Source organism: Schistocerca nitens, chromosome 1 (assembly GCF_023898315.1).
Source record: "Schistocerca nitens isolate TAMUIC-IGC-003100 chromosome 1, iqSchNite1.1, whole genome shotgun sequence".
Taxonomy (NCBI): Eukaryota; Metazoa; Arthropoda; class Insecta; order Orthoptera; family Acrididae; genus Schistocerca; species Schistocerca nitens.
In genome coordinates this window covers 395,349,362-395,376,033 of record NC_064614.1, presented here as the reverse complement: position 1 = coordinate 395,376,033, position 26,672 = coordinate 395,349,362, and the positions used below count along the sequence as shown (strand labels likewise).

The 26,672-nt window shown below is 39.0% G+C and overlaps 1 protein-coding gene across 1 annotated transcript in view; it reads left to right on the top strand.

Annotated features, from left to right (window-relative positions):
- The window catches only part of LOC126249469 (protein sidekick), a 452,637-nt gene that overhangs the window by 399,681 nt on the left and 26,284 nt on the right, over nucleotides 1–26,672 (top strand). Inside the window, exons 28-31 of the mRNA XM_049951126.1 lie at nucleotides 1,549–1,788; nucleotides 10,455–10,655; nucleotides 13,653–13,794; nucleotides 25,932–26,210. Coding sequence (XP_049807083.1) covers nucleotides 1,549–1,788; nucleotides 10,455–10,655; nucleotides 13,653–13,794; nucleotides 25,932–26,210 — 862 coding nt within the window. The remainder of the gene's footprint in view (nucleotides 1–1,548; nucleotides 1,789–10,454; nucleotides 10,656–13,652; nucleotides 13,795–25,931; nucleotides 26,211–26,672) is intronic.

The window sequence follows — 26,672 nt, the reverse complement described above, 5'->3', positions numbered from 1 at the left end:
TATACGTGAATTCTGAAGACTAGGTGAGTAGATCAAGTGTCTACAGAAGAAGTACTGAATTTCTCCAAGGAGAATAGATCTTTGTAGCACAATCTGACTAAAATGAAGGATATGCCGACAGAACACATCCTGAGGCATCAAGGAATAATTAAATTGGTAAAGGAGGGAAGTGTGCATAAAAATTAATAGAGCGAGACCAGGCTTGAATACTTAATGCAAGTTCAAATGGAAATCTGGTCATATGTTTTACTATAGAAGAATGGAGGTTGATCAAAATCCAGGTAAACAAGAAAAGAAGACAGCAAACAATATTACAGGTATTAGAGGAATTTCTGACGTAACAGCAAGACTAGTTAAAAAACTCATAGAAATCATTTGAAGCCATGCACTAACATGCTCACATTGTACTAAAAGTTAAAGAAACTGGTAAAAGACAACAAATGTTGCTAGAAGCTGATAAAAGCCAAGTAAAGCAGTTCTCAGTATGAAAGTTGGTTTGAACTACATAGTGCCTTACTAGGTAGCTGCAACAGGCAGAAGATGTGCTGCACATTTTAGTGATTTTCATCGAGATAAAGTTATGTTTCAGTGTTCTTCGGCATGCCAATATAGAAGAGTGCACAGGATCAGCTAGGTGAAAAATCCTTGTAATTCAATCTTTCATTGAGTGTATCAATACTTGTCTGTATTGTGATATATTGCGAAATTTTGAACATTCGTGAGTGCTGTGATAAACTAGTATTGTTATCGTCAATTGTAGGCTTAAACTAAATTGTGCTCCTTTAAAATTTTGAAGGACAGTAGACCTATCCTCTTTCACAACAATCTTTCTTTAATTTTATTGTACAATTACATGAGAAATAGGTTACTTTCAGAATTTTCCGATACTTTCAAAAGTATACTTCTGTAAGTCAGTGGTATGAGTGTTCTCGATACGTAATTTAATTAAGACCAAATCAACGTTAGTGGTTCACAGTTCAGCCAAAGTATACATCACCCCTGAATTTCATTGTATATCAATGCAAATAACTGTGCATTTGGATCTTGGGTGTAAAATCTGGCAGATTGCTACAAAATCATTCTAGAATAACAGAAATAGATAAATAAATCAAATTCCACTAGAAATGAAATGGACTAAATTCATCATACTATGAAGAAATTGTACTAAACCACTTTCAAATTGCAAGTCATTAAAGGCTTGTAAGATGCAGAGTGAAGATAGGCTATGCGAGAATTCAGAAATGTTGAAATGTTGGTATAATTATTTATTTAAGGATAGGGAGTTTAAATTAAGTCACATATTCAGTGTATTAAAAATAAAGGTTTCACAGGCACAAGCAAAGCAGGAAATAATTCAACAGAGGTACTTACGCGATCAGCAAAGATGTTGCAGTTATGCAGAAAGTGAAAGAAAAGAAAATATCAAATAATTCAAATCATGATTAACGTTGTCAATTTTTTGTCTTGTTTGATATGCATGTACCTAATTTACACAAATGGGTATGAGATGTACTGATACAGCTGATCATATCTTTATAAATGTTTCAGGCAAATGAGATTGTTCTTACAGAACTGACCCGGGATCGCAATTATGAGATTGTTGTCGTGCCTTTTAACTCACAAGGTAGTGGCCCACCGAGTCCCCCGGTCACAGTATATGTGGGTGAAGCAGTTCCTACTGGTGAACCTCGGGAAGTCATCGCTGAACCTGTGTCGTCTACAGAAGTTCGGCTACGATGGAAGCCACCTCAGCAGAACCAGCAAAATGGAGATCTTCTTGGCTACAAGGCAAGGCACAAAATATACAATAAGTATTTATAGATCCTTTTCTAAGATGGCATATTGCAGATGTTGATTTAGGAGCCTTCTTCAATGAAATCTTGGTATAAAGTGTGTTCGATGAAGCAATAATAATGGCCAGTAGTTGGTATTATTATAATAAACTCTCTTGAAATTCTTGTAAATACTTATAATACAAATTGATGACAGTAGGGGACTTTCGGAAAAGCATCATCCACACAACTCCGAAGACGGCAAGAGCTGACAAGTGCGAGAATTATCGCACAATCAGCTTAACAGCTCAAATTGAGAATGCGCTAGGTGACGATCAGTTTGGCTTTAGGAAAAGTAAAGGGACGAGAGAGGCAATTCTGACATTACGGCTAATAATGGAAGCAAGGCTAAAGAAAAATCAAGACACTTTCATAGGATTTGTCGACCTGGAAAAAGCGTTCGACAATATAAAATGGTGCAAGCTGTTCGAGATTCTGAAAAAAGTAGGGGTAAGCTATTGGGAGAGACGGGTCATATACAATATGTACAACAACCAAGAGGGAATAATAAGAGTGGACGATCAAGAACGAAGTGCTCGTATTAAGAAGGGTGTAAGACAAGGCTGTAGCCTTTCGCCCCTACTCTTCACTCTGTACATCAAGGAATCAATGATGGAAATAAAAGAAAGGTTCAGGAGTGGAATTAAAATACAAGGTGAAAGGATATCAATGATACGATTCGCTGATGACATTGCTATCCTGAGTGAAAGTGAAGAAGAATTAAATGATCTGCTGAACGGAATGAACAGTCTAATGAGTACACAGTATGGTTTGAGAGTAAATCGGAGAAAGACGAAGGTAATGAGAAGAAGTAGAAATGAGAACAGCGAGAAACTTAACATCAGGATTGATGGTCACGAAGTCAATGAACTTAAGGAATTCTGCTACCTAGGCAGTAAAATAACCAATAATGGACAGAGCAAGGAGGACATCAAAAGCAGACTCGCTATGGCAAAAAAGGCATTTCTGGCCAAGAGAAGTCTACTAATATCAAATACCGGCCTTAATTTGAGGAAGAAATTTCTGAGGATGTACGTCTGGAGTACAGCATTGTATGGTAGTGAAACATGGACTGTGGAAAAACCGGAAGAGAAGAGAATCGAAGCATTTGAGATGTGGTGCTATAGACGAATGTTGAAAATTAGGTGGACTGATAAGGTAAGGAATGAGGAGGTTCTATGCAGAATTGGAGAGGAAAGGAATATCTGGAAAACACTGATAAGGAGAAGGGACAGGATGATAGGACATCTGCTAAGACATGAGGGAATGACTTCCATGGTACTAGAGGGAGCTGTAGAGGGCAAAAACTGTAGAGGAAGACAGAGATTGGAATACGTCAAGCAAATAATTGAGGATGTATGTTGCAAGTGCTACTCTGAGATGAAGAGGTTAGCACAGGAAAGGAATTCATGGTGGGCCGCATCAAACCAGTCAGTAGGCTGATGACCAAAAAAAAGGGGGATTTGTTCCTACCTAATGCTGTGAACGGGGAAAGTGTAGCTTGTTCCATCATTGAGGTTAGTGGCAGGGACTGAAGAGATATTTCAGAGTTATTGCTAATTTTGATCTAAACATTGACAGGATAGAATCGAGATAATAATATTGATGATGAAGTTGGATGGATCGCTTGGGGATGCTAGGATGCCATCTGACTTGAAATGGTATACACTGAAGAGTCTAAGAAACTGGTACATCTGCCTAATATCGTGTAGGCCCTCGTGAGCATGCAGAAGTGCCGCAACGCAACATGGCATGGAGTCGCCAAATGTCCAAAGTACTGCTGGAGGGAATTGGCACCCTGAATCCTGCAGGGCTGTCCAAAAATTCGTAATAGTATGAGGCGGTGGAGATCTCTTCTGAACAGTATATTCCAAGGCATCCCAGATGTACTCAATAATGTTCATGCCTTGGCAGTTTGGTGGCCAGCAACAGTGTTTAAACTAAGAAGAGTGTTCCTGGAGCCACTCTGTAGCAATTCTGGATGTGTGGGGTGTCGCATTATCCCGCTGGAATTGCCCAAGCCCATCGGAATGCACAATGGACATGAATGGATGCGGGTGATCAGACAGAATGCTTACATATGTGTCACCTGTCAGAGTCCTATCTAGACATATCAGGAGTCCCGTATCACTCCACCTGCAACACCATTACAGAGCCTGCACCAACTTGAACACTCCCTTCCTTACATGCAGGATCTATGGATTCATGAGGTTGTCTCCATACCCAACACATCCATCCCCTCGATACAATTTGAAACAAGACTTCTCCGATCAGGCAATATGTTTCCATTCATCAACAGTCCAATGTCGGTACCAACAGGCCCAGGCGAGGCATAAAGTGGGCCTTCGGCTCCAAAAGCCCATATCGATGAAGTTTTGTTGAATGGTTCACACGCTGACACTTGTTGGTGGCCCAGCATTGAAATCTGCAGCAATCTATGGTAGGGTTGCACTTCGTCATATTGAATGATTCTCTTCAGACGTCATTCTACATCTATACCTACATTTATACTCCGCAAGCCACCCAACGGTGTGTGGCGGAGGGCACTTTACGTGCCACTGTCATTACCTCCCTTTCCTGTTCCAGTCGCATATGGTTCGCGGGAAGAACGACTGTCTGAAAGCCTCCGTGCGCGCTCTAATCTCTCTAATTTTACATTCATGATCTCCTCGGGAGGTATAAGTAGGGGGAAGCAATATATTCGATACCTCATCCAGAAACACACCCTCTCGAAACCTGGCGAGCAAGCTACACCGCGATGCAGAGTACCTCTCTTGCAGAGTCTGCCACTTGAGTTTATTAGACATCTCCGTAACGCTATCACGGTTACCAAATAACCCTGTGACAAAACGTGCCGCTCTTCTTTGGATCTTCTCTACCTCCTCCGTCAACCCGATCTGGTACAGATCCCACACTGATGAGCAATACTCAAGTATAGGTCGAACGAGTGTTTTGTAAGCCACCTCCTTTGTTGATGGACTACATTTTCTAAGGACTCTCCCAATGAATCTCAACCTGGTACCCGCCTTACCAACAATTAATTTTATATGATCATTCCACTTCAAATCGTTCCGCACGCATACTCCCAGATTTTTTACAGAAGTAACTGCTACCAGTGTTTGTTCCGCTATCATATAATCGTACAATAAAGGATCCTTCTTTCTATGTATTCGCAATACATTACATTTGTCTATGTTAAGGGACAGTTGCCACTCCCTGCACCAAGTGCCTATCCGCTGCAGATCTTCCTGCATTTCGCTACAATTTTCTAATGCTGCAACTTCTCTGTATAGTACAGCATCATCCGCGAAAAGCCGCATGGAACTTCCGACACTATCTACTAGGTCATTTATATATATTGTGAAAAGCAATGGTCCCATAACACTCCCCTGTGGCACGCCAGAGGTTACTTTAACGTCTGTAGACGTCTCTCCATTGATAACAACATGCTGTGTTCTGTTTGCTAAAAACTCTTCAATCCAGCCACACAGCTAGTCTGATATTCCGTAGGCTCTTACTTTGTTTATCAGGCGACAGTGCGGAACTGTATCGAACGCCTTCCGGAAGTCAAGAAAAATAGCATCTACCTGGGAGCCTGTATCTAATATTTTCTGGGTCTCATGAACAAATAAAGCAAGTTGGGTCTCACACGATCGCTGTTTCCGGAATCCATGTTGATTCCTACATAGTAGATTCTGGGTTTCCAAAAACGACATGATACTCGAGCAAAAAACATGTTCTAAAATTCTACAACAGATCGACGTCAGAGATATAGGTCTATAGTTTTGCGCATCTGCTCGACGACCCTTCTTGAAGACTGGGACTACCTGTGCTCTTTTCCAATCATTTGGAACCCTCCGTTCCTCTAGAGACTTGCGGTACACAGCTGTTAGAAGGGGGGCAAGTTCTTTCGCGTACTCTGTGTAGAATTGAATTGGTATCCCATCAGGTCCAGTGGACATTCCTCTGTTGAGTGTTTCCAGTTGCTTTTCTATTCCTTGAACACTTATTTCGATGTCAGCCATTTTTTCGTTTGTGCGAGGATTTAGAGAAGGAACTGCAGTGCGGTCTTCCTCTGTGAAACAGCTTTGGAAAAAGGTGTTTAGTATTTCAGCTTTACACGTGTCATCCTCTGTTTCAATGCCATCATCATCCCAGAGTGTCTGGATATGCTGTTTCGAGCCACTTACTGATTTAACGTAAGACCAGAACTTCCTAGGATTTTCTGTCAAGTTGGTACATAGAATTTTACTTTCGAATTCACTGAACGCTTCACGCATAGCCCTCCTTACGGTAACTTTGACATCATTTAGCTTCTGTTTGTCTGAGAGGTTTTGGCTGTGTTTAAACTTGGAGTGAAGCTCTCTTTGCTTTTGCAGTAGTTTCCTAACTTTGTTGTTGTACCACGGTGGGTTTTTCCCGTCCCTCACAGTTTTACTCGGCACGTACCTGTCTAAAACGCATTTTACGATTGCCTTGAACTTTTTCCATAAACACTCAACATTGTCAGTGTCGGAACAGAAATTTTTGTTTTGATCTGTTAGGTAGTCTGAAATCTGCCTTCTATTACTCTTGCTAAACAGATAAACCTTCCTTCCTTTTTTTATATTCCTATTAACTTCCATATTCATGGATGCTGCAATGGCCTTATGATCACTGATTCCCTGTTCTGCACATACAGAGTCGAAAAGTTCGGGTCTGTTTGTTATCAGTAGGTCCAAGATGTTATCTCCACGAGTCGGTTCTCTGTTTAATTGGTCGAGGTAATTTTCGGATAGTGCACTCAGTATAATGTCACTCGATGCTCTGTCCCTACCACCCGTCCTAAACATCTGAGTGTCCCAGTCTATATCTGGTAAATTGAAATCTCCACCTAAGACTATAACATGCTGAGAAAATTTATGTGAAATGTATTCCAAATTTTCTCTCAGTTGTTCTGCCACTAATGCTGCTGAGTCGGGAGGTCGGTAAAAGGAGCCAATTATTAACCTAGCTCGGTTGTTGAGTGTAACCTCCACCCACAATAATTCACAGGAACTATCCACTTCAACTTCACTACAGGATAAACTACTACTAACAGCGACGAACACTCCACCACCGGTTGCATGCAATCTATCCTTTCTAAACACCGTCTGTACCTTTGTAAAAATTTTGGCAGAATTTATCTGTGGCTTCAGCCAGCTTTCTGTACCTATAACGATTTCAGCTTTGGTGCTTTCTATCAGCGCTTGAAGTTCCGGTACTTTACCAACGCAGCTTCGACAGTTGACAATTACAATACCGATTGCTGCTTGGTCCCCGCATGTCCTGACGTTGCCCCGCACCCGTTGAGGCTGTTGCCCTTTCTGTACTTGCCCAAGGCCATCTAACCTAAAAAACCGCCCAGCCCACGCCACACAACCCCTGCTACCCGTGTAGCCGCTTGTTGCGTGTAGTGGACTCCTGACCTATCCAGCGGAACCCAAAACCCCACCACCCTATGGCGCAAGTCGAGGAATCTGCAGCCCACATGGTTGCAGAACCATCTCAGCCTCTGATTCAGACCCTCCACTCGGCTCTGTACCAAAGGTCCGCAGTCAGTCCTGTCGACGATGCTGCAGATGGTGAGCTCTGCTTTCATCCCGCTAGCAAGACTGGCAGTCTTCACCAAATCAGATAGCCGCCGGAAGCCAGAGAGGATTTCCTCCGATCCATAGCGACACACATCATTGGTGCCGACATGAGCGACCACCTGCAGATGGGTGCACCCTGTACCCTTCATGGCATCCGGAAGGACCCTTTCCACATCTGGAATGACTCCCCCCGGTATGCACACGGAGTGCACATTGGTTTTCTTCCCCTCTCTTGCTGCCATTTCCCTAAGGGGCCCCATTACGCGCCTGACGTTGGAGCTCCCAACTACCAGTAAGCCCACCCTCTGCGACCGCCCGGATCTTGCAGACTGAGGGGCAACCTCTGGAACAGGACAAGCAGCCATGTCAGGCCGAAGGTCAGTATCAGCCTGAGACAGAGCCTGAAACCGGTTTGTCAGACAAACTGGAGAGGCCTTCCGTTCAGCCCTCCAGAATGTCTTTTGCCCCCTGCCACACCTTGAGACGACGTCCCACTCTACCACAGGTGAGGGATCAGCCTCAATGCGGGCAGTATCCCGGGCAACCACAGTCTTAGTCCGATCGGGGGATGCGTGGGACGAGCTGGCCGTCCCCGACAAACCCCCATCCGGACCCCCACAGTGATGCCCATTGGCAACAGCCTCAAGCTGTGTGACCGAAGCCAACACTGCCTGAAGCTGGGAGCGAAGGGATGCCAACTCAGCCTGCATCCGAACACAGCAGTTGCAGTCCCTATCCATGCTAAAAACTCTTGTGCAAAGAACGTCTGAACTAATCTACAGAGAGCGCAAACAAATCGACGAAATTTAAACGGTTATTAAAATACAAGATTGCCTAGTAAATGCAGTAATGCTGCTACTTGCGTACTGCTGACACACTGCTCGGCGGCGGAAGGAGACTACGCAATTTTACACTATTCAGGTACTAAAACGCGATGCTACAACTCTCAAATACTATAATACGCCCGAAATTTATGAATTAAACAATGCAAGTACCAAAAACACGCAAAGAAATTAAGAATTAAACTATGTAACAAATGAGTGAGCTAGGAGTATACGACTTGCTGCTGCAGCTGCTTATCCAATGGCGGCAGGGAGCACACTTCTTGCAGGACCTTTTTCTGGCTGCAGCGATGTCAGAGATTTGATGTTTTACTAGATTCCTGATATTCACGGTACACTCGTGAAATGGTCGTACAGGAAAATCCCCACATCACCTCAGAGATGCTGTGTCCCAACGCTCTTGTGCCGACTATAGCACCACATTCAAACTCACTTGAAACTTGATAACCTGCCATTGTAGCAGCAGTAACCGATCTAACAACTGCACCAGACACTTGTTGTCTCATATCATTGTTGCCAACTGCAGTGCCGAATTCTGCCTGTTCACATATCTCTTTATTTGAATCCACTTGCCTACACCAGTTTCTTTGGTGCATCAGTGTGTATGAATGATGACAGACTGTAAGGTGTAGTAGTTTGGTGGACGATAGGGGTGTGGTGCCATATAGACCATCGTGAACACAGTATTAATGCATATGTATTTGCAACCATAAGCTTAGGTTGTTAGAATTGAATATCTGTATTTGGATTTTTACTTAGAAGACTGTTAGCTTTCTGAAACCTAAAATGAAGGGAACAGTATAATACAGAATTCACATTTATTTGTTATAGAAACTACAAAAAATCTAAGGATGAGTGTGTCACTAGGGAGTAAATGAGCCGGTTCGTGCATTTTGCAAATAATAGAATTAACGTAAAGGAAACTTGTCATAATTTTGCAGAACAGCGTCTCTGACTACCTAAACAGCCATCATCCAACTAGCAACAAATGAAGGAGATTTTCAGTGAAGAAAATATACAACCAAACGTTTGCATAAGTTTGTTGTGAAAACCTTGACCAAGTGTCAATATCACTAAATCATCTTCTTCAGAAGGAAAGCCACATAAATTCCATGATGTTAAAGTTGTAAACATGCATGATGACCTAAGAAGCTCATGCTAAATGTCAAAAAATATGGAATAAAGTCCTTCATGGAAACAGTAAAAATAGTGACACAGGTGCAGCTTGTTAAAAGAGCAGACATTGAGTCCAGTATTCAGCTGAGATGTGAGTGGTATAAGGATGGTAGTTTTTTTGGTGGAGAGGGGGGGGGGGCAGTGAGACAGAAATGCTCCCTCTCTCCTTCTCTCTGCATTCACAAAGTTGGCAAAACCCACACCCTACACCGAAAAGAAATCAATATACACAAACATTGCTGAGTGTGGGACATATCAAAACTACAACACTGTTTCCCTTGTGAAGTTAACAGAAGTGTGGTGAAGTGGGGGTGGGGGGTGGGGGAATGCTGCCTAAGAGGAAAAAAAAAAAAAAGGTTAGTGAAAAGCAAAAAATTACGGGAGACGAGTGTACAGCCACCTTTTACGATAGTTTTCAGCCTCTGATAACATCAAAGGAATAATCACAGGACCTCAGAACATGTAACAAGAGGTAAAAATGCTGTGACTAAATTGTGCACCAGTTTTATAAAGATGAATTGTTTTTAATTTATAAATACCAAAACATAGACGTTTTATGTGTAATGTACCATATCTCCAGGATGACAACAGAAGATGCTTTTTTAAATAAGAACAAAACACATCTGGTGAAATTACTCTTTAACTGCAGTAATCTTAAGATGGAAAAACCAATAAGAAATGACTATAACAGCTTCCGTGGAAGATAACCAAACAAACAAACATATTGTTAATAACGTTCCAGGCATAAACTTCATTATGCTGATATTGTTAAATGTAGGCATATCAGCGTTTTCATATTTGTGCCCCATCTTAATGTAAGTGGCAGCTTGTTTCTCCGTACCTGATCTACTGTAACTGGATCTATATTTAGCATTCATGCATTGCCACATGTTACTCTTGATTTAATACTGTGAGTAATGGAATTTAATTTACTTTGTATCTTTAGTTTCAGAGATTATTATTTTGAAGGTAGCTAATTATTTCTGTTTCAGATATTTTACTTAATAACAGAAACATCACAGGATCTGGATGACCATAAAATTGAAGAGGAGTTGGAAGTTGTGCCTGCTACATACAACTCTCATAGTTTGGTTTTCTTAGATAAATACACCAAATATAAAATACAAATTGTGGCTTTCAATCCAGCAGGAGATGGACCAAGATCTGCACCAGTTATGGTGAGAACATTGCAGGTATGTTTTATTCATGATCCAGTATGTACTCTAATGAGTAGGTGTTCCTTATATAGGTCTGCAGGGCTTTCGTGGTTGTTGTCATTGAAGATAAAATCTTCCAGGTTATTAGGCCATGTCATGTTCCTCCTCAATTTCTTCTACACAATCAGAATTTTGATCTCTCTGCTGGTATCTTCTTCAGGATCTTCTGGTGTTTATGGTTACCTGAACAGTGTCGAAAGACCATTGTTATTGCATCACCAAGAATATATGGTCTATTGAAGATACTCAAAGAAGAGTGCCCTCTGAGACTTAACAGTGAATGGAATGAACCCTTCAACTTACTTTTTATTAAGTTATTTTTTTGGGGAAACTGAAACATCTAATTGGAAGAACAAATACTTTTGTGAATGGCCTGAAACATTTTTTAGAAATTTTACATTTGGAGAAGATAACTGCCAGTGACATTTTTGTAAGCTTTGAAATCTTAATGTACTAACAACCAGATAGTACGGAGATTGTAGGGACAAATGTTGCTCCAGATGTGTGTGACCAGATCAGATTATATCTACAGTTTAGCTGTTTTAAATATATAGGAGAATTTTATGGAATATTTGATGGTGTTGCTATGGGTTCATCTTTGCTATCTCGGTTGACATTTTCCTGAAACGTTTTGAACAATAGGCATTATGTAATGTGGTACTAAAGCCTTCTTGTGGCTTCACTATGTGGATGGCGCATTTGTTATATGGCTTCGTAGATTCCACGTATTTTTAAATGATATTCATCCCAAAATCTACTTAACCTTGGTGGTATAGAGTGAGGTCAGTCTCCCATTCCTATATATGTTGGTTTATAGAAGACCTGACAACACTAGTACACAGACCGTATAAAAAGCTTACAAACACAAATAGGTATTGAGATACGACTACACATCTCCACCTAACCCAGAAGCAAGCAGTGCTCAGCATTCTGTCTTGATGTGAATTCATCATCAGTAACAATAAGAACTTGGAATCAAAGTAGGATTTCTTAAAAGAATGTATGAAAGCTAACAGCTACAACAATTTACTTGTAGACAGTGTTTTTCAATGAAATATTACTTTTTTTTCTACTAAGAAGGACAAGGAACCACATTCTCACTTCTAGTTTTTGTATGTCAATCTGTGTGGTTCAAATGGTTCAGATGGCTCTGAGCACTATGAGACTTAACTTCTGAGGTCATCAGTCCCCTAGAACTTAGAACTACTTAAATCTAACTAACCTAAGGACATCACACACAGCCATGCCCGAGACAGGATTCGAACCTGCAACCATGGTGGTCGTGCGGTTCCAGACTGTAACGCCTAGAACCGCTCGGCCACACTGGCCGGCTCAATCTGTGTGGCTGGAGGTCTGGTGGACTGTGGCCATTCACTATTGTAAGAAAATGAAACATGTACAGCCATTCAGTGCTTCAGTGCTACAGCCATTCAGTGCTTCAGTGCACCATCTTCAGGCCTTAGTTGATGCTGAAGGGGTTATCATGATCCATATATATGAGGCATCAGTAACCAACACTGGTTTATGCAGAGTATCTGTAACCATGATGTCGTCTCTCCAACCATCGACTGCCCCCCCCCCCCCCCTCCCCCCAACACCACTCTGTTATTCCAGCCTGTGGATCAGCAGATTATTTCTAACTTTCAGAAGCTCTATGCTAAAACACTCTTCGAGCATTGCTTTGAATTGACTAAGCTACCAATCTCATGCTAAGATAGTTTTGGAAATATCACATCAACATCGATGCCTGCATTAAGATGATAGAAAAGGCATGGAAGGTGTCACCAAGAGAACTCTCACTTCTGCCTGGAAGAGGCTTTGGCCAGACAGTCAACGAAATTGTGTCTTTGGCCAAGAGCATGGGACTAGAAGTGGATAACAGTGATATCGATGAGCTTGTGGAAGATCGCAGCCATAAAGTGGCCACAGAAGAGCTTATGGCAGGGTGTTTCACAGCAGAGCGGAATTCTTCAGAGGAGGAGGAGGAGGCAGCAGTAACAACAAAGCAGAAATCTTCTATTGCAATAAGAGAAATGCTGAAAGCATGGGAGTTTGAAGTGCTTGCAGAAGCAAATGACCTAGTAAAAAAGAATTAGTTATGTAACAAGAATAATAAAGTACATAATACTGTATATATAATTTTCTTTTAATAAATGGCATGAAGAACATAAAACTTTTAGAACTTTTTCTGTGTGGAACACATTTCATATTTTACATTAATTTATATGCTATGCTATAAATTGTTTCAAGTAATGAGTGTTTTGCACTAAGAGTATTGCTGTTACCCACACGGGTAGTATGGCTAAGACAGCAATAGCTATATGATTTTGTGCTGAATAGGTTCAGAATTCTCAGTTAACATCTGCTATTGAGTTTGCTTATGGAGAAACAATGCAAATTTAATCACAACAGTAAAAGTTCTAATTGTTACCAGCAAATGACTTGTAACTAGCTACTGAGGTAACCGAGTGATAATGCCATTGAAGAACAGAACAAAAGGCATGACTTAACTAATTATTTGATTGGTTTTTACTATGACATCTTTCTTGATCTTATTGGCCTCCCATGTTATATTCTGATCCAGGTATAGCACATAGAAGTAATTAAATAAAGGCAGAATAGCGTAACTGCTTATTAGAAAACTCTTAATATTTTTAAAGTAACTATTATGCACATGGGTCAAAATTTTATTTACTACCACATTTAAATATAAATTCAGAAAAACATGTGCTTGACTGATTAGGAAGTAGCATCATTAATAGCAATTGGTAGCTAATACAGCATACATGAGCAGTTTATCATAACTGCATAATAATATTAAGGTGTTTCATTGATATAATATGTTCTTCTTTCCTATAGGTTTTATTTAATGCTTAGCTCTACAATATACATGTTTAAGTTTGCATTCCATCTGTAGATAATTGAGTATATAATAGGCATTAATGCTGTTTCCAAATGTTACTTCCCATATAGGGTTTACCTGGTCCACCAACTAACCTCAGGTTTTCTGAAATCACGATGAGCAGCCTGAGAGTGTCCTGGGATCCCCCCAAGAAAAGAAATGGTGAAATAATAGATTATATAGTGACCTATGAAACAGCGGAGCAAAATGAAAGTAAGTAGTCATGTTACTAGAAATACTGCATATTGAATCATGTATGATTTTGCAACAGAAGAATTAAAAATTATGCCACCGTAGTTCATAAAGTGAGAATTTGTTGTGAAAGCAAACCATGTTCAAAATAATAAAAATAGATAAACATGCTGCTAGTGGTGAACCTTTACCTTAAATGCTGTAAAATAAAGATATGATAGGGTACTCAAAACAAGAAATAAGAATCTTATTACTGACAAGAATAAAAGAACTGCTGTCAAGGCAATTCATATGTCTGCTGTAGTCACTCAGACAGGAGGAATGCAAAGCTATAAAAATTTAAACTGAAAACTTTGTAAGGACTGACATTATAATAATAGTTGTTACTATCTTGGAATAGTTGTTACTATCTAGAAAATTCATCTTACAGTAATCGTGCACAATACTGGTGAAATGGGCTTTCACGGTTTGTTAATACCACACAAGGGTGAATGACAGAAGGTGTGGACCAAAGGGATTTGAGGCACTTCATTCACTGTTTATTTTTTTACAACACACTTCTTTATTAATAACATTGATAATATTTTCGAAAGGAAACAACACAACAGGCCTTGTAAATCGCCTAATTGCATAAGTGAACTACTAAAAATAATCATTAATATGTTTATCAATATAATAGAGGGAAACATTCCACGTGGGAAAAAAATATCTAAAAACAAAGATGATGTGACTTACCAAACGAAAGTGCTGGCACGTCGATAGACACACAAACAAACACAAACATACACACAAAATTCAAGCTTTCGCAACAAACTGTTGCCTCATCAGGAAAGAGGGAAGGAGAGGGAAAGACGAAAGGATGTGGGTTTTAAGGGAGAGGGTAAGGAGTCATTCCAATCCCGGGAGCGGAAAGACTTATCTTAGGGGGAAAAAAGGACGGGTATACACTCGCGCACACACACACACACACACACACACACACACACACACACACACACACACACACACACATATCCATCCACACATATACACACACACAAGCAGACATCTCACAAGCAGACATATTTAAAGACCAAATAAAAAATATGTTTAGGAACACAATAAACTTCAACTCACAAATAGCATTCAGTTGTTTACTAATTAATTAAATGTCTGTTCAAGGCAATTTCCCCACATAATCAACACAACTTGAAACCAGAATTCCATACAATACACCTTCTGTTTAGCAAATGAACCACTTTCGGCTTGAGGCACCAACAACATAAGTCGTTCTCATTACCCACATAGAGCCACTCCGAGGTACTGGAAGCGAAACATAAGTCTTCCACGTGTACACCAAAGGCACGGTTTCCCAGACTGCAAGCCGTAAGAAACCAGTCAACACGCTCCCGCCACCAAGTACAGGAAGGCGCCGGGCTAGTAAACAACGCCCACTACGGTGGGCGGGCGCGACTACATAACTGATTGCCACAGTGGGTCGGTTCCTCCCGCAGCCTCTGCGAAGACCGGTGGCGAAATTAATGAAATTAGCACCACCTGTGACACAAAGGGCAAGCAGCTCACCAACGTAGTAAGGACATGAATTAGTTGCATATACAACGTCTCCAAAACAGCTGTCTATCCACTACTTCCAGCACCTCAGAGGACACCACTTAACACAGTGAATTAATAATAATAATAATAATATTTATTCAACATCGAATAATCAAATACAATCCCTAGAAATAATACAGTTTCAGGACATCATACAGATTATTCTTCTGAATACGTCAGTTTATAAATTACAAACTAAATATTTGTTTGTATTAATAAATTTTACATTTTGATGAATTTTACATTTGGTAGTATACAATCCACGCACAAATTACGTGGCTGAAAAACACAACCAACTCAGTGGCACACAAGAAGGTCAGTAATAGTAAGGCCCTTTATCATTATTCCATTCAGAGGGGCATAAAACAATAACACTTAAGCAGAGAAGTATGAATGCATTTGAGCAATTCAGTGACTGACAACAACTAATTTTTTAAATGCAGAACACAAGTCCTCACAGGATAAACGCGGCCTTACGCAATGGACTCCTAATAGTAAGGTCAAGCATCCAAAGCACACTGCTCAATAAATACACCACAACGGCATGCACACGCAGTAATTGCCAGAACGATGGACACTGAGAACAAAATGCTACTTATATCCAAACCAACAGTGCTCGCAATGGCATCACATCAGTCACAGAGCAATAGAGACGAGAATGTAGTCACTGGAAGCAAACGGTAAATCAATCATAAACAAGGAAGCAGCATGTTCCCGACAGCATCGGCGTCTCTATCCACCAAGTCCACCGCAAATGCACAAACACAATCGGGTAACGTGGCAAACTTTCCTCTTGACACCACACACGGTGTCGGCAGACACGGCTTCTTGCTCCGCGCACTACTGCCTGTCTCACTGTCTCTGCTCGCGCTCCAAAATCCAACTACTCGACTGTATATCCTCCACGAGGGGGCGCCACTTCTCTCTTTCCTCCGCGATACAGCGATAATATTATATGCGGTATGTTCGTTAGATCAAACCCGAGCAGCCACAGCTCAACTGGTACATATGACAATATTTGAAAAGGAAAGCTGCTACTCACCATCTAACGAAGATGCTGAGTCACAGATAGACACAACAAAAATACTGTCAGACGAAGCTTTCAGCCAAACAGGCCTTCATAAGAGCAGACAACACACACACACACACACAAACACACACACACACACACACACACACGAGACCACAGTCTCTGGCTGCCAAGGCCAGACTGGTACATATTGTAAACATGTCAGGCTAAATCTTGTAGAAGCTGCATGTGCAGAAATGTCCACCTACACAGTAATTACTTAATTTGTGATTTTAGTCTCACCTGGTGTGTAATGATTTTGAAATCTTCTTGGTATTCAGCTGAGCAGCATTGTCCAAATGGTGCAGTATTTCAGCAAGCTGAAATGTTGTCATCTTCAGGCAGTCCTGACTGATTTGTGTTCTGCTGGGCACTGTTTCACATATCCCCACATTCCCACTGTCTAGCTCCAGTCCACAGTGCATGTCGGCTGCTCCTGTGGTGAGATGGAAGAGCCAGTACATGAGTCATGACCTTCAATGTCTACACTGCCACCAAGGAGCTTGGAAGTTGCAGGTGTGGAGCAGGTCCACTATGTGGAATAATCTTAGCTTTTCAGTTGGTGTTACACAGACAGTTATTGTACTTTGAACATGTAGGTCAGAGTATCCAAACAGTAGAGGAAAGATGCAAGATATGAAACTAACAAAAAAGTCATGTAGCAGAGCACAATGAACAAAGGATGAGTCATGGCAGCAACAAGTTGTTAAAACAGTCAACGTATTATGGAATTGTGTTTTAAAAGAATCTGTTTGAGATATGAAAACATGGTGAGCTGATAAATGAAGACAGAGTTTACATTTAAGTAAGGCTTGGGACCCACCCTTGAGCATGCCGAAGCACAACAGGCATTCTGTAGGAAGATCCACTCATGCCATATCAACTGAAGAGTTGAGATCATTCCACTTGGAGGCATCTCCTGTGCATCTACAAGGTCCTTAGAGTTGTGGGGTCAGCACTGAGAGTGGGCACTGTGACTCATGTCCTAAACATGAACTTCTCTCTCCATTTTGCCAGCAAAGCCACCCACAGGTCACAGGTATCGTGATCCCAAGCTCAACATGAGAGGGAGGGGGAGGGGGTTACATTAGACAGAGGCCAGCAGAAGACAAATCAGTCTTCAGGACTTTTGAAGATAACTACTCAACTTACCAAAAGTCACACCATTTAGATGACTGGCACTTGACTGAATACCTGGAAACATTTCAAAAAGTTACTTAATACTTACATGTGTCATTTGCATTCTTGCCAGTGTGATAGGCCTTAAAAAAAACAGACTTCAATAAATTATTAATTCTCGTTTGTCAATATACAGGCGACAACCTAGCCCAAAGTGGTGAGCGAGCTATTCGTAACTGTGCCGACTCAAACAAATTACAGTTAACACAAGTTCCTTGCTTCCTATTGTATGTCAACTTTCCATCTGCTCTTATATTATGTTTAATTTGGTTATATCACAGCAAATGTAAAATTAACATACAATAGAAAATGTTTTCAAAAAATTGACTTTACATGCATTATTAATTACACATGCATGATTAATTATCATGCTCATTTTGAAAGAATGCTTAAAATTATGATCATGTCCCAAAACAGTAATATTGTTACTTTACATAAAGAATAATATCAAGCATCATATTGTTAGTTTTCAAATAACAAAACATTCAGCAAATTACATACTTGTTATTTAAGGTCAAAGACTAATGATCTTTGTACAGAGTTTCACAGCCACCAGAAGTCTTACAAAAGATGAAACAGTTTCTTCTTCCCTCTATGAGGCTTTATTCTTGAGGAAGCTACTTTATTACTTCGTCACAAGTAGCAAGATTCAACAGTGTGGCCATTTTCAGGGATCAGTTGATCCTTTACAAATGATTAATGTACTTTGCCTAACTGAATGAAATTTTGGAATTGTTATGTTGTAATTATAATTGTCTCATTATTATGAAAAAGGTTTTACAATTATACTTGTCTGCTGTTTATATGATTTATACGTATTTAAATGTGTTTGGGTGGCTTATTGGTTGGATGCTTCATATTTACTGATTATTGTGCTCATAAATAAAAATTCTGATGTTTTATTGAAATACGCTAGCACTGAGGTATTTTTTTGAGACACCCAATTTTGGTCAAGCATATCACACCAAATTGGCCTTCATTTCCACTGGCTTATTACCTAATTATGTCTGTTAGAAGATATTATCTTAGCAGAGCATCTAGTTTAAATAAAGTTATTATTATCTGAAATATACTTGTAAAATAATTGTACATATGCAACTATCCAGTGCTTCATTTTTGGTATGTATTTGATTAGAAAACTGGGAGGATTTTTACTATCAAAATATTTAATGAAAATAATTTCAAATGAAGTATCAGTTGAAAATTAGTATGGCATTGACCTAAGAGGATATCCTGGAATGAAATTTACACCCTGCATCAATATGTATACAGTTGTCTGTTGGACCAGAGCCCGAATCCAGAATGTAATTCTTTTAACACCTTATGCCCTATTTTCCAAATGCTAGGCTCGGGCTTGTCTTGTAGGGTAGACATTCCTAGAAGAAAAGATATTGCAGAGAAATGGCTGAACCAGAGTGTAGTGGTTGTCCTGAAAAAGAAATTTCACCCTGCAGCAGAGTGTGTGATGTGGTGAGACTTCCTGACAAATTAGTACCAGACACAAACACAGGAAAAAAATTCATTTTAGAAATGACTGCTGTACTGTAGCTAAGCCATTTATCTCTGTATCCTGTCTAAAAGGAGTACTGTCCCATCAAGATATGCACAAGAGATTCTGTGAAATCTGGAAATTAAGAGAGAAGGTACTAACAGAACTAAAGCTGTGAGGGCAGATCACGAGTCATGTCTGATAGCTGATTAGGTAAAGAATATTGCCCATAAAAGATAAGGATTCAGGGTCAAGTCCCAGTCAGCGCACAGTTTTAACTTGTCAGAAAGTTTCAGATTAATTGTGTATTGAAGAAACCACCAGCCAGCTCTTATCACAAGGTGCATTTCCTGAAGTAATATAATGTTTGTAATGTTGTTGTTATGGTCTTAAGTCCAAAGACTGGATTGATCCACTCTCCATGCTCCTCCATCCGGTGCAAGGTTCTTCATCTCCGAATAACTACTGTAACCTACATCCTTCTGAATCTGCTTGCTGTATTCATCTCGTGGTCTCCTTCTATGATTTTTATCACCCATGCTTCCCTCCAGCACTAAATTGGTGATCTCTTCAACCAATCCCTTTTCTAGTCAGGTTGTACCACAGATTTCTCTTCTCCCCAATTCTATTCAGTGTCTCCTCATTAGTTACGTGATTCTACACATCTAATCATCTTCAGCTTGTACATGTTTCACTTCCATACACGGCTACATTTCATAGAAATACTATCAGAAAAGACTCGCTGACACTTTAGATGCTCAATGTTAACAAAATTCTCTTCTTCAGAAACACTTTTCTTACCATTGCCAGTCTACATTTTATATGCTCTGTACTTTGACCATCATCAATTATTTTGCCGCTCAAATAGCAAAACTCATCTACTACTTTAAGTGTCTCATTTCCTAATCTAATTACCTCAGCAGCACCTGATTTTGTTTGACTACATTCAAGTATCCTCAGGGTTGTTGTGTATGGGGAAAAAAAGAAAAAAATCAAGCTGCCTTTGTGAATTTTGTGTTTAATTTGTTGATTTTGTTCCAGATGCTTCCTAGATAAGTTGTGGTTACTTATTTTGTTTTCTTCTTTTTCTTTGTGTGTATGTTCAGTGTTATTTCTTTATGTATATTGTGCCTTTCAGGTTGTGTTTTATTGTGGTATAATTGTGCTACAATTTTGGGGTCATTATTGTTTTGCAGGGCTATGTATTCTAAGGTTTTTATTTCCTTCTGAATTGATTCATCTTCTAGTGGTAAGTTTTTTAATCTCTTCAAAATTGTGTGGAAGAATGTGACTTTTTGGGCTTTTGGATGACATGAATGTGCATTGATAATACAGTCTGTTGTTGGCTTTCTGTAAATTTTGATGCAATGTTTGTTGTTAATGTTGTTAATAGTTAGGTCGAGAAAGTTAATTGTTTTGTTAGTTTCGTGTTCTGTGGTAAATTTCATTTTGGGGTGTAATTGATTGAGTGCTTTATGTATTTTGTCCACGTCAGTAAGGTTACGGTCTATAAGCATTAAAGTGTCGTCTACGTATCTGTAATAATATATGATTTTTTGATCAGTTGTGTTTTTTCTTCCAAATAATTTTTCTTCCTAAGGAATATGTCAGCTATGGTTCCAGCAGTGCTACATCCCATTGTGACTCCATCTTTTTGTGTATATATTTTTTTTATCAGACTTGAAGTAATTTTGGTGTAAGACAAGTTTTATCAGTTGTAAAATTTCCGTAGTGCCTTGCACTGAGGTTTTTCTGTATTTGAGTAGGTTTTGTTCTATGATATCTGTTGTTTCCTGTATTGGGATGTTCGTATGTAGGTTAGTAATGTTGAAAGATACAAATCTTGCATTTGAGGTTATTTTTAAGTCTTTGATTTGTTTAGCTAATCTTCTAGAATTCCTTATTGTATATTTGTTGTTGTATATGTAAAATTTATTAAGGAGGTTGTTTAATTTCATGCTTATGTAATATGTGGGACTGTTAACATTGTCTACTACAGAACGTATAGGAACAAATTGTTTATGTATCTTAGGGTGTCCACGGAGCTTTGCTGTTCTGGGGTTCATGGGTAGACATGTCCTTTTTTCATATTCTGTAAGTATTGTATGACATGCTTTTATGGTTTTCCTGGTTTGGGCTACAAATTTGTTTGTGGGGGTTCTATTGAGTCGTGTGATATCATTGCTACCAAAGAAATCGCTAACTTTTTTTATGTAGTCATTTTTGTTTATGATAGCTAGACTATTGGCTTAATCTGATTTAATTGCTAAGGCATTGTTACTCATTAATTTTTCATGAATTTGGCATAGTGTTTTGTTATCTGACTAGGTATTACAGCTTATCCTGATTTTGAGCTCTCTTTCTGTTGCATTTGCGTTTTTGATAGTAATTTCATTCTGCTGTTTTATGTGTAATTTTGCTAAGTCTTCAGCTACTTCTGCAGTTGCTATTAGTTGTTTTTGTACACTAATGTGGACATGACAGCAACAGTGTTACATGTAAGGCAAAAACATCTAAAAATGTATTATTAAGACCACTTACTTATGTATTTATAGAGCACCTGACGAAGGCAATTTGCTGAAATTGGCTCATTATGAGTTATATAAAATATAAACAATTTACATGGCAGTGTAGCTTGCTACTATTCATAATAATCGTGTCATTAAAAGACATATATTGCTCTGCAGGCCCCAAAGGACAAAATTTGTGGCCTTCAATGTCATACACCCATATGGGGAATTTGCTAACGTACGTAAAGATAAGAATAAAAAATGGTAAAAGTAATCGAAAGTGTGAAATTGTCAATAAGGTTTGTTTAATGAAGAAGCTAATCCCAGTCCAAATCAACATTAAGATTTCAGCAGAACCAATGCTGGTACCTCACATCATACAATATGGAGTAAAATTTTGGATCCAACGAGAAAGTAACAGTAAACTGCCTTACCTCTTAGAAAAACTGCTACAATTAACAACATAATTTCTCCTTTCAATTTTCAGAAAAAACCATCAACATGACTGAAATTATTTTCAGTGACCAAGAGCAAAAATTATTGGATTAAAGGATTAAAGTACACTATCGAACCTTGATTCCACAAAAGTGTACAAAACCAACTAACAGCATCTGCAAAAGTAGCACTCGACTTAGCAAACTTACCCATAAAACAGCAGAATGAAATTACTATCAAAATAGCAAATGCAACAGAAAGAGAGCTCAAAATCAGGAAAAGCTATAATACCTATTCAGATAACAAATCACCATGCCAGATTAATGAAAAATTAATGAATAGCAATGCCTTAACAATTAAATCAGATAAAGGCAATAGACTAGTAATCATAAACAAAAATAACTACATACGAAAAGTTAATGATTTCTTTGGTAGCAATGGTATCACACAAATCAAGAGAAACACCATAAACAAATTTGTAGCCCAAACCACAGAATATACACGTACAACAAAAGATATACAATAAGGAATTCCAGAACATTAGCTAAAAAAATAAAAGACATAAAAATAACTCCAGATGCAAGATTTGTATTTTTCAACATTACTAACCTATACACAAATGTCAACATCCAGGAAGCAACAGATATCATTGAGTATCCTTGTTTTGCTTGTTTGATGTTCATCTTATATCCTCCTTTTAAGACACTGTCCATTCTGTACAACTGCTCTTCAAAGTACTTTGCTATCTATGTCAGAAATACAATGATCTCAGTAAACCTCAACGTTTTTATTTCTTCTCCCTGAGCTTTAATTCCTATTCCAAATTTTTCGTTTGTTTCGTTTCTGCTCAATATACAGATTGAATAACATCGGGGATAGTTTGCACCTCACTCCCTTCTCGTTTCTGCTCAATATACAGATTGAATAACATCGGGGATAGTTTGCACCTCACTCCCTTCTCAACCACTGCTTCCCTTTTGTGCCTCTTGATTCTTATAACTGCCACCTGGTTTCTGTACAAATTGTAAATAGCCTTTGCTGCCTGTATTTTACCCCTGCCACCTTTAGAATTTGAAAGACAGTGTTCCATTCGACATTGTCAAAAGCTTCTCTAAGTCTACAAATGCTGTAAATGTAGGTTTACCTTTCCGTAACCTATCTTCAGTGGGAAGTCACAGGGTAAATATTGCCTTGCGTGTTTCTACATTTCGCCGGAATCCACACTGATCTTCCCTGAGGTTGGCTTGTATCAGTTTGCCATTCTTCCGTGAAGAAATCGTGTTAGTATTTTGCAACTGCGACATATTGAACTGATAGTTTGGTTATTTTCACACCTGTCAGCACCTTCTTTATTTGGAATTGAAATTATTATATTTTTCTTGAATTCTGAGGATATTTTGCCTGTCTCCTATATGTTTGTAATATGCACTCAAAATTGGAACATGCCACTCTGTGTTTGCAAGTATGTGATTGCCATGCTGTGCAGATGTTGTACACAGTTGCAGTGTAGTATCTCGAAATTGATAGTAAATCAGATTTGCACTGACTCAAAATATTCTTACACAATTTAATTGAAGAAATTGGCAATGTTAAGTGCAGTTGAGTGTAATGCTGTGCTATTTGTCTCAATAAATTGAGCAAAATCTTGGGTGTTGAGTAAACAATATGTACCTTATTTTATTGATTTAGTGATATCACATTTTTGCCTCATCAGTTCATAAACAAACTTCAATAGAAAAAAGCTGAAGGACAAAGTTCCTTTCATATAGCACATATCCATTACTTTTTTTTTCGGTGTAATATTAATTAATTTGTCAAGTTCATTGCCATTCTTTTTCTTGTGTGCCACTAAGAAGAATATGGGGTGCTTGAACATAGTAACAGGTTCAGTGACATTTTATAACACAGGCTTACGTGCTAGGCACACATGAAGTCAGTACATTGAGTTAACAGGATCAGATCTGTTATGGTTACCAATTACATTTTCCTTTCTGCTCTCACTTTTAGCTGCTACAATGACAGGAATGGATAACTGGTAACCATCAAGCTAGAAGAGAATTCACTTGACTGTTAGCAGATGGCACAATTATTCTGCGTAGTGAGACTTGTAGTGAGATGATGGAAATCTCACTTTTAGGGTACTCCTAACAACTACTGCCATTATTAAAGATTAACAACTTGCGAACCTGGCAGTGCTTCTCAGTTGCTAAATATGTGTGGGAATACGTTGTAATCTCTTTCTCCCCCTTATCGCTGTCCATCTCCTCCTCCTCCTCCTGTCCCCCCTCTCTGTCTGTCATATCCTCCCCCCTCCCCCCCCTCTCTCTCTCTTTTTCTCTTTCTCTCTCTCTCTCTCTCTCTCACACACACTCTCGCTCTCTCTCTCACAGATTCTCTCTCTCTCTCCCATTCATTCTCCCCAACTCTCTGTCCATCTCCTGCTTCCCCCTCTCTATGTCCATTTTGTCCCTCCCCTTCTCTGTACATCTCATCACCCCCTCTCTCTGTCCTTGAACCTTGTTTAATGTTATTGCAAATGAAACCTTGATTGGGAATTGAAGTCACTTAAATTGAATCGGAAAACTGGTTGGGTTCATTTGTGTATGCAGCTGCTGGATCTATGAGGATAGTAGCTTCAGTGAGAGTATTTAACATAGTTTTAATGTGTGAACACAAAGTTCGAAGTTTCAGATGATTCAGATTCATTAGCAGTGTTCTAATCATAGCCGATAAGCCTTAAGTACATCTTTCCTGTATTTCCTTAAAACCGACTGCAAGAAAGAAAACAAAGCAGCACATTGCTATGTATACAATTTTTTGTAATATTTAAGGCAAAAGAATGTATGCAGGAGAAACAATGTGTCTAATAGTTGAAATGCCTTATTGTAGTTAAATCTGACTGAGAAAGAAAACGAAACCACACATTTTTCACAGCACAGCATTTTCTTTTTCACAGTCAATTTTAACAGAAAACCTGTTCATTGTTCCTTGAAAAAATATGTAGCCCATGTCCATTTAACTGTTTATTAGAGTGTTGTGTAAAAATGTGAAATAAATCATAAAGAACTTTCAAGGTTTTTGGTAACAATGTTTAACAATTTCTTTGTCTTTTTATAGTTGAGTACATAATGATGATGATGATTACAACAAGAGTACCTACAGGGCTGAAAAAGAAATAACAAAAAAAGATGTTTATATTAATTCATGCCATTGATAGTACAGCAGAGTCTCGCTAATCCGAACCCCGGTAATCCGAGCGTTCTGTTAATCCAAACATGAAAAATATTAGTCTAAGTATGGAAAACTGTGCGGTAAACTGCTGTACATGCACACTATTTTAATTTACACTGTACAGTAAACATGTATTAGAAAAATTGGCAAGAAAACATTAGGTTTAAACAATGCATAACAATGAAAGAAAAGCTGTCAAACTTACTAAAATAGAGTGGAAATTTTATCCCTACTTTTTAGATGACAAAAACTCAGTCATTGTTTTTTGGCATAATGAAAACAGTCCGTTACATGACTCATAGTTGCGCCATCGTCTCATAAACATAAAATCAGCAGGCAGGGCAGGGAGTGAGAGTGAGCCATTGTTCCCACACTTGTTCCCATTTGTTACCATGGTGTACCTACTTGTCTGCTTGGTATACTTCATTCTAGAAACTCGTTACCATGATTCCAGCTAATCCAAACAAATCGGTAATCCGAACAAGGTCCGGTCCCAGTTAGTTAGGATTAATGGGACTCTACTGTAATTATTTATTACTTGCTAGTTGTGTAATTTGATTGGTGGCATAAAAGTTTGTAGAATATAATTTCGTTTCTCATTTTTATAAAGTTACTACAATTTATTTGAATGAAAAATTATTTTTTTGTGCAGCTTTTAGTAAACAAGTCAAGCAGAAAGTTTCTGGAACAACACTCCAAATCCAGACATTGGAAGAGGAAGTAACCTATATATTCTCAGTACGAGCACAGACCATAGATTATGGGCCTGCCACTACAGCCAACATCACTACAGGACCACAGGAAGGGTCTCCATCTAAACCAAAAGATCTAGTTATGAGCAAAACAGCATATAGTGTTGACATGCACTGGACAAATGGGCAGTCTGGCAAAGGACCAATTTTGGGATATTACATACAGTGCCGACGCAAAGGTTAGTTGGTAACAAATATTTCTACATTTTTCTTCATAGCACATAAAGACTGGTGAGTTCATCAAGATCAGTTCAGTTATCAGAAAAGTGCTCCACGTAACTTGTGTTATTATTATTCTTCTTCATTATACATTGAAACTGATTTCATCTCTGAAATCATCTTTCATATTTCTGAATTACATACCAGTATCACTGGTCAGTAACAGAGCTTTATAGGTTCCAATTCAGATGAATAATAAGAAGTTATGTTGTTCTGGTTTCATGATTATGTGATGGTGTCTCAGGTATAAATTTGGGTATGAAAGTAATATTGTCACATAGAATCCAAACTACAGTTAAGTTCCAGAATTTTCCAATACCATATACCAGTCTGTGCCTTTGATCTATGATAAGGCTTCATGTAAAGGACACAGACAACCTCTCTTCACTTTTTCTTTATCAAGACGGAATCGTTGTCTTCAG